Genomic DNA, 9,661 nt, shown 5'->3' on the forward strand with positions numbered 1-9,661 from the left:
ACAACTTAGTTTTTTTTTTGAGGGATTCTTTTTTATGGTTGGGATAAAAAAAAAAAGTAACAAATTTGAAAATTTTGCATTCTCATTTTCTGCGATCCATCCAACAGTTCGAAAACAACATTTTCATCGTATCTAAATTTTGAATTTGAAATTTGAAAATGTAGAATTATATTAAAAAAAATTAAAAAAATATATAGTATTCATGTTATAAACTCTTTTTTAAATTATATATATATATATATTATTATTAAACTTATTTTAAAATTCGTTTAAATTAAAATTTAATTTTTGAATATGTTATGAAATACTAAAAACATAAAATAATAATATTATTATTATTTTGAGAAAATGAAATACGGTCCTTAAGACACTGAATAGAATTTTGTTTGTTATATATATATTTAAAAAACAAACAAACTTTTCATTGATGAATGCAAATGATGAAATTTGTCCAAAAATACAATCTTCCAAAGGAAGACAAAATCAATGTTTTCTTAACCATTAATTATGGTAACAATAATTAGTTGTTGATCAATTTTCATGTGTGGCCTGATCGGATTTAGATGTTATTCGTAGTAGATTTTTTTTTTTTTTTCTTTTCATTTTTATTAAATTTAGAGAGAAATTCAATTGATCCTAATATCAATATTTTGTATCTTATTTCTGTTTGAAACTAATACGTTATTCTCTTTTAACATGATATTAAAATCTAGAGACAGATATGAACAAATATTTATTATGGAGTGCGTCTATAATAAATTGAAATTAATAAAATTTAATGAAAACGACTGCTTACATATTCAATACATTCAAAGGTAGAATCACAAATTAAGATTCTTCAATTCGAAACTGCATATAATTAAAATAATAATAATACTAACTAAGCCTCTGACTTGGTATTTTTGTAGTTCAACAACAACAAGGGCTATAATTTAAACTCCAACTTTTTTCAATTTAATTAGGTTGTTTTTAAATTTTTCATTTTTCAACCTTTGTTTATTTTTATTTTATTTTTTTTTTTTTATGAAAGTATATTTTCAACCTTTGTTAACTACACTTCCTTCCTGAGAATATTAAGATGATATGATATTCAATTTAAACCATTTAGGAGGAAAAAGATTAAAAAAGTTTCTAGTGGTTTTTCAAAATTTTGGTAGAAAATTTAAGATTTTTCACTTCTAGATTATCTAATTTCTCTCTTAAATTACAACCCATCCCAACAGTGTTATGTTACCTTACTTTTTTAAGTTAAATTTTAAATTTAGTTCATAAATTTTGAAATTTGTGTTTATTTGTTTCCTAAACTTTTTAAAAGAATGTATAATAGATTCTTAAAGATCTCATTTAATAACTATTTGGTTTTTTAAAATAGGCAGTCACAAATATAGCAATATGAAAATATTTGTAGATATAACAAAATTTAGATTATGCTTTAGAAATGATAGATCATATTGCTGGTAGAGGTCTATTAGTGACTAGTAGGAGTTTATCAACAATGAAGTTTATCACGGATAGATTAGTTTATCACTGATAGATTTTGCTATATTTGTAATTCTTTAAAAATGTTACTACACACTTAATTATTATTCCTGAGAGTGTTACCTAATGCAATCACCATTTGAAAATTAAGCCTATAAACACAAATTCTATCTCTAGGTTTCTTTGTTTTGTTATCTACTTTCTACCAATATTTTAAATCAAGCTAAATTTTAAAAATTAAAAAAGAAAATTTAAAAATTTGTTTTTGTTTATAAAATTTATATAAGAATTCTCTTTTACTTAGAAAACGTAAAAATCATGAAAAAAAAAATGAGAAGAAAGAAGTACAACTTTTTTAAAAAACGAAAAAAAAAAAAAAAACCCGTATAGTTAATAGATCTAAATTTTTAAGTATCTAATAAATTTATAATTTTTTAAAATTAAATAATTATTTAGATATAAATTTGAATTTGAAATCTAATAAAATTTTAAATTTGTCTAATCGGCGAGTGAATTTGGATGTTTGTAGTATAAATAAACGTTGTTACAACCCAAGGCATCAAGTGGAATATAAATTAAAAATCCTAAAAATAAAAGTAAAATATAAATTATATATATATTATATAATATATATATATATATAAAAGGGAGGATTGAAATTTTTAAGCTATTTTTGAAATTGTTAGATAAAAACAAAACCAGAAGGAAGGAGAAAAAAAAGCAAAAAAAGAAAAAGAAAAGGGAGAAGGGAAAAGAAATTCGATTCCCAATCACACATTACACTGTCTTCACAGGTTGGGTTGGCCGATCCGTTGTCAATGAGCAATTCTTTGGCTCTTGAAAATGGCGCGTTAAATGGGACTCTTCTTCCTTTCTTCCTAATCCTTCGTCTTCCTCTGTTTTCTCAGGATGTTTTCTGTTTACTGCCCTCTGTAATGTAATTATGCAACTGGGTTTCCTCCATTTTTCACCCTTTTGAAACCTTTCTGTTTCTGGGTCCCAACGAAAAACTTCCTTCTTCCTAATTAACTCCCATTTGAGCTCTCGCTTTCTCCATTTGACTTGAAATTCATCTTCCCCTGCCTCGGTATCATTTTGACGCCTTCTGTTTCTGCAAAACTATTGGACTCAAGGCTGGTGGTTGCATCTTGTCCTCAGAGGTCAACCATCGCCATATCTCAATGGAGAAAGAGCCTCTTCTTCCATATGTAAGCCCAAGAGGGAAACCGCCTCCTCCACCTGCTCAATTATGTCCACTCCCTGAAAATGATGAAATTACTCTGCCTATGACGCCCACGGAGTTCAAAGACCGCTTGATCTTTGGTCCTTCATCGTCCCCACAAGACGCTTCTCCTATATTCGACGCTTTGACGCTATCTCTTTCCTCTTCCAGACCCTCTGCTTCATCTTCTCTTCAGGACCCATCTACACCTTTGGACCTAAAATCACAATCGCAGTCTCAACAGGCGTGGCTTGTGGATTCCAATTACACATGGCCCAAAAGCAACCTCCATCGCTCCAAAACTGCACCTGCCATGGCGGTCATCAACGATGTCAATCATTCGCAGGAACCCAAGCCACAATTTGGCAAACAATCTATTATCCGCCAAGCTGTTGTTCTTCTAATTGTTTACTTATCATTGGGTGTGTTTATCTATTGGTTAAATCGTGATAAGTTTTCGGCTCACGAGACTCATCCTGTGGTCGATGCATTGTACTTTTGTATTGTAACGATGTGCACTATTGGGTATGGAGATATTACCCCCAATAGTACGGCGACGAAGCTGTTCTCAGTATTGTTTGTGTTGGTGGGATTTGGGTTTATTGATATATTGCTCTCTGGAATGGTCAGTTATATGCTTGATTTGCAGGAGAGTTATTTGTTAAGGAATGTAAAGAGGGGGCTGCAGCGTGAATCCGGGAAATCCTATATAATTGATGTGAAGAAGGGAAGAATGAGGATTAGAATGAAGGTGGCATTGGCCTTGGGTGTTGTGATACTTTGTATAGGAGTTGGAATGAGTGTTATGCATTTTGTTGAGAACCTGGGTTGGCTGGATTCATTTTATCTGTCAGTTATGTCTGTCACAACAGTTGGATATGGTGATCAGGCATTCAAGTCAATGACTGGTCGTATTTTTGCGTCAATCTGGTTGCTTGTATCGACCCTTGCTGTTGCTCGGGCATTTCTTTATTTAGCAGAGGCAAGAGTAGATAAGCGGCATAGGATGATGGCAAAATGGATACTTGGTCAGGATATGACTGTTTCTGAGTTTCTTGCTGCTGATATTGACAACAATGGCTTTGTGAGGTATGTATAAAGATTATTCATTAAAACTCATTTAGAGAAGTAGCTTGAAAAATTGGATTGGATGTTACTGATTCTGATTGCTGACGAGTCTCAATTGCATTGTTTCTTGAATATGCATGAGTATTATTTGTTGCATAAGTTTTATGAAATTTCCCACCTATCTTGGTGTGTTTGATGAGCGAGCCATTGGTTTAAAAAATTACGTCTTAGATGTGCATTCATGGTATCTCTCTTATGAATATGAACCTATCTTAGTGATTCTGTGGGACTTTTCTACTTTTATAGCATCCAACCTTTTTTTCTTTTTTTTTTCTTTTTTTTTTTTTTAAAAAAAGGATACAGAACGTTTCATAGTTAATGATAGAGTTTAATATTATTTATCAACAGTCTTCCGTCTCTCCCAAGTGCAGCAAACTGACATATACAAAACCATACTCCCCATCCCCACCCCATTTCGTCTTTCTCCTTTTGGTATCCTGACTCGAGCCCATTATGCAACTTGTTGACTAGTAGATCTCTTCCTCAAAACTATAAGATTCAACTCCTCTCCCTTTCTCAGGCGGTACCTATAAGATTCAAACCCTCTCCCTTTCCCAGGCGGTACCTCTGGTTGGGTTTTATTTTTATTTTATATTATTTTTTTAAAAAAATTATTTTATAAAATCAACAACTTTCATTGAGAAAAAATGAAAGAATATAAATACAAGGGCATACAAAAAAAAGCCCATAAAAACTCCATTCTAAAAGAAGGGATTCCAACTAAGTAAAATGTTACCAAAAAAGCTTCAAAGCTGAAGCCCAAAGCCACACATGAAATCTCACTAAGGACCACACCTCACAAGGGTCTCTATCCCTACCATTGAACACTTTATTGTTCCTCCCCCCCCAAATATCCCATAACCCTACACATACTCCGCAAACCACAAAAAACGGTCTTTCTCTCTAAAAGGCGGATGGAGGAGGAACTCCCGATCATCGCACAAATGTCCCTTTGGCCAGCAATCCTGACATCATACTCTTGCAGAAAGTGGCTCCACATTGCCTTTGCATACTGACAGTCCCAAAGAAGATGAATCAAGTCTTCCTCCGCCTTCCAACAAAGAATACAGCAGAAAGGCCCTGTTAACGAAGTCATCTTCCTAGCAAGCCCATCTAAAGTGTTCACTCGACCGAGCTAAACTTGCCAAGTGAAGAACCTGATTTTCTTTGATATCTTAATCCTTCAAACCAAATCAAAAACCGATTCCCTAACATGGGAGAGATCCAACAACAACCCGAAGAAAGATTTACCTGATTCCAAACACAAATATCCCTCCTTGCAACCTTAAAAGTGCACTCATCCAATAAAGATAGAAGAGAAGCCACCTCCACTGTTTCCCTATTGGACAAATGACGACGGAACAAAAAGAAAAAGATACAGAGTTTCCGGTCCAAACCAAAAGATCAGAGACCAGCTGATATTTGAAGGAAAACAAATGATAAAGATGAGAAAAGGTATAGCAAAAGGGATTATCAATAAAGCATTGATCTTCCCACCTCTTGTTGATGTTTCTAATGGTCAATCAATAAAGCATGCTATTGATATGTATCTTTTAGATAGAAAGGAAGAAAGTTAAGATTTTTTTATGAAAGGGAAGAGACTTCGGACTTGGCTCAGTTTAAGACTTCCACTTGGTGCATCACCTATACTCTTTGCAATGATGATTCTTTTGTTATTAACTCCAAGTCAACAACTGGAGCGTCTTCATGTAAACTCCATGAACCCCCTTGCTTCCTTTTGATATCATCGTTGAAAAGTTTAGCTTCGTATTAGAAAATAAAAGAATAATCTTTAGTTGACAATTTTCCTGTTTCCAGAGCAATTGTTTGCAATTTTGTTTGGCTGGAACAAGTTTTTACTTCTGTTAGTTATATCATGGATGAAGTAAAAACAAAAGAAGGAAGTTTCAGCTTCAACTTTTGGGAAGTTTCTGGAAAGTTAACTCAAAAGGGGAAAAAATAAAGGATTTGATCTTTTCAATATTGAAATATGAAGTGTTGCACTGTTGCTGTTTGTTCTTGTTTGATTATGATATGAAAAAAAGACTGATAATTCAAACTCGTGTACCTGTAGAGAGTGTATTCAAAGACTATTAGATTTTGCATAGGAAAGTGTTGGGATACCAGTAGGGAAATATTGAAAATTGTCCCGTGGTAATTAGTTGGTAAATTTGTTAGAATTGAATGGTTATACGTGGAGTTAGGGATCAGGAAATTGGCAGATTTTGAGAGAATCTGGATGTCTCAAAGTGCTTAGAACTTCATAAATTTATCTAACATTAATATCGTATTTCCATTAGTTCTGCTTCCCACCAAAAGCAGTATACAATTATTGTCTAGTCAATGGAAGTTATATTGATCAAAGAAAAATTAGAAGAGCCTAGGACTAGGATGTCGTGAAAGCCTCCTCCTCAAACTATTCTAAATAGAAATCAACTCAGTCCAAAGCCTCTCTTTACCAATGTTTGTAGTATAAACTACTTAATACGGCATTTAACTGTTTGGAATAGGTACAAAGGTCTCACGGTCGAACAAAATCTGTGAGTGTAGTTTGTTTGCCTGTAAAGGTTCTGGCTTCTGAATAGCAAATATTTCTTCATTTGATACAAGTTGAAAAGAGACAACTAAAAATCATGATATATATTTCTTTGCCATTAGTCTTCTGGTAGGTCCCCCCTTTTTTCTTTTAGCAAGAAACAATTCTGTTTGAAATAATCAAAAGGAATAAAAGTTCAAGGGATTTGATACCAATTATAAATGTCTATTCTTGGATGTGGGTTAAAGGGGGAGAGTTAGGAAAACTTGAAAACAATAGCTTAAGAGTGGGGTTCTTGTTTTGGTCATTCCGTATTCGGTTTGGTATGTGGAGAAATGGAAATTCTTGAATTCTCTGCTGACAACAAATCTATTTGCTTGGCAACAATAAAAGAGTTTTATCACCTTAGTTTGATGTAACTCAGATGATGGGTTCCTTCTGTACGTGTTTCCAGTGATGACGTTGTTTGTTGTGCACTCCTGCTAAACCTGTTGGAATCTTATTTCATATCTGAATTACCATTATGATTTCACCGAAGTTAACAAGACATGGGACCTTTACATCAACCGTTTTATTATCTTCCGGTTTTACTCTGATTGAAACTCTGCAAGGTGATCTTGATTCATCCAAAATTCTACTTGATTCTTGTTTAACCGTGTCTTTTGTTCAATCTGTAATTTGATCTCTAGTTTGGTTTCTACTTCAAGTTTGAGTTCCTTTGTCCAGTAACATCTATGCTAGGCTTTCCTTCCCAATTGTCCTTTCCTGTTCAATTCCCATGTTCTTCTGCCCACTGAAATATCCTAGCTAAGCAGGTTTGGCTGGTATATCCATCGGCATTTAGCTCATTCGGTACAAATATCATGTTGTCAATCAAGTAATATAATTTATTCCCTTTGCCTTTTGATAATTTCCATTTTACTAGCTTTGCAAGCTTCTTTTATGGATGCACAGTATTCCCATTTAGTTTGACATCAAACAGAACATCAAATCTGGGAGAGCTCACATTGGTTATTTTATGTCATCTCTTTTGCAGTAGGTCAGAATATGTGATATACAAACTGAAGGAGATGGGTAAGGTATCAGAGAAAGATGTCATGCAGATATCTAATAACTTTGATAGGCTGGACACTGGCAAATGTGGGAAGATTACACTGGCTGATCTCTTGGAAAGTCATCACTGACATGAAAATACGATTTCTACAAAGGTTCACTCGGCATTTGGACTCAGAAGAACTCGAGTTATGGGCCATCATAAATAGAAAGCAATTTCACTTCCAAGTTGCAGATGTATAAATGAAAGGCATACATCTGGGATGTGCAAAGGAAGCCCTGAAAGAGAGAGTTTGCATTTCCTAGAAGATTTATTGGTGCTCAATTCATCTGATAATTCTGTACAAAGTTTTGATAGCATAGGAAGTATTCTTCTATTGAAACTAAAAGATAATTGTTTAAACTTGTTGAACTGTAATTTGTTTATTGGTTTATATCTTTGTATGTGAGCATGGGATGTTGCTCTTGAATATAAATGTCCATAGCTGCCATTTATCCTTTCCATCTCTTTCTTTTCACACACTTCTTGTGACTCATGTGACTTTCATCTCTCCCTGATTTCAAGCCTTTTTTCCTTCCTTCTCTTTCTCGGATTAAAAACAAGTAAATTTCTTATTGCTTAATTCAGTAATAATTAGTATGTACTTCCTCCTTTGAGGTTAGGAGTTCGATTCCTCATCTCTACCATGGTCGTACTTAAAAACAGTGCAACAAATGTAGAGCATGAGAATTAGAACGTTCAACCTCAAAAAAAAAAAAAAAAAAAGAGAGAGCTTATGCTGATTACTTGTTGTTAGGTTTAAGTTAGCCTCAAATTGTGTATTCATTTATAAATATTATATGATAATTGCAATGAGGCAATTTTTGATTGGTTATGTTTTTGTTTTTATCTCTCTTTATGTAAAACTAAATAATGATTTTGCTTGACTAAATTACATTAGCTGTTCCGACAACTCTTTTGTCACATATATCATTTTGTTAATCAATAATTTTAGTCTTATATAAAACTAACATAATTCAAAGATATATCTTAGCATGTGTTTCATTTTGAATCACAAACTCAAACTTTTCTTCAACCCTCAACATTACATCATCTGTCATGTCAATATCTTTCCCCCCGCAACCTAATGTAAAAAATCCACATTTTTGCTTCTGGCATACCCTTTGGGCAAAGACTTTTTTTTCCACATTATAGAACTTAACAATCATATACATAGTAAGCCCAAGTCATATTTGAAAATCTCATTCGAAGAAATTCAATTTGAAAAAAAAAATCATTTTTTTTTTCTTTTATACCAATCTGATCATATCTCAACTATTAAGACATATATTATTTGATCAAAAGGTCAAAGGTTCAAATCTCCCAATTCTACTTGAACTAAAAAGAAAATACTATCTCCCTCATATAACCGAGCAATCACTATCTTATTAGTAAGAAACTTCAAAGAAACAAACTAGTATGTTTGCACTCTTAATAAATCCATTATAGCTTTCCTTATTTCAACACAAACCATATACTAAAAAATATATAAGATATCCAAATGCAGCCATTCCAATCTCAAATGACTTGACTTGCACCCTTCATTCCAAGTCAATCCTATTTCCCTCACATAATAATCTTCATTGAACAATAATGACGTAAAGCCCTTTTGAAGTCCAAAATTGAGGTTCCCTTTGAGTGGAGGGTGAGGAAAATCAAAAGAGAATCTTGTTTTTATTGCATCTTCTGAAAATGAGAGATTAAAAGGGGAAAAAAAAAAAAAAGAAAAGAAAAGAAGAGAAGAGAAAAATAGAAGACCAAGTAAACTCATAATCATAATGGAAGTCTTTTGAAATTACTTAGCTGATATTTTTGAATGGATTTGGTGAATTATATTGACAAAAAAAAGGGTCTTTTTCTATAGTTGTTTTTTTTTTTTTTTTTTAATGCTGCAATTAATAATCTAAAAGTTAGTTTGGTGATAACTTCCAGAACTAATTGAATTGGTAAATGCTAAGCCTTTTTTGTTCTTTTTGACTTTCTAAAGAATCTCCTTTTCAGAAAACCTTTTCACATCTCAAATAACAGGGATTATGACATTACTAAATGAGAGAGAGGGAAATTTTATTTTATTTTTGGCTTTCTCTTTAAATTATTGCGCTTTAATTCTTTAATTAATTGCCCATTTGAATTTTCCTTAGTGGAGTAGATGTGCTTCAATGTTTCTAATTAGGTTTTTTTTTTCCTTTGAGTATGTTACCTC

The 9,661-nt window shown here is 32.7% G+C and overlaps 1 protein-coding gene across 1 annotated transcript; it reads left to right on the forward strand.

The window, feature by feature from the left end:
- Positions 1–2,660: 2,660 nt before the first annotated feature.
- LOC120074333 (two-pore potassium channel 3-like) lies at positions 2,661–7,924 on the forward strand. Its single transcript, XM_039027422.1, has 2 exons — positions 2,661–3,790; positions 7,402–7,924. Exons 1-2 carry the CDS (start codon positions 2,661–2,663, stop codon positions 7,547–7,549), a joined length of 1,278 nt encoding a protein of 425 aa, XP_038883350.1. The 3' UTR covers positions 7,550–7,924.
- The last annotated feature ends 1,737 nt before the right edge of the window (positions 7,925–9,661 follow it).

The sequence above is a fragment of the Benincasa hispida genome, chromosome 3 (assembly GCF_009727055.1).
Source record: "Benincasa hispida cultivar B227 chromosome 3, ASM972705v1, whole genome shotgun sequence".
Taxonomy (NCBI): domain Eukaryota; kingdom Viridiplantae; phylum Streptophyta; class Magnoliopsida; order Cucurbitales; family Cucurbitaceae; genus Benincasa; species Benincasa hispida.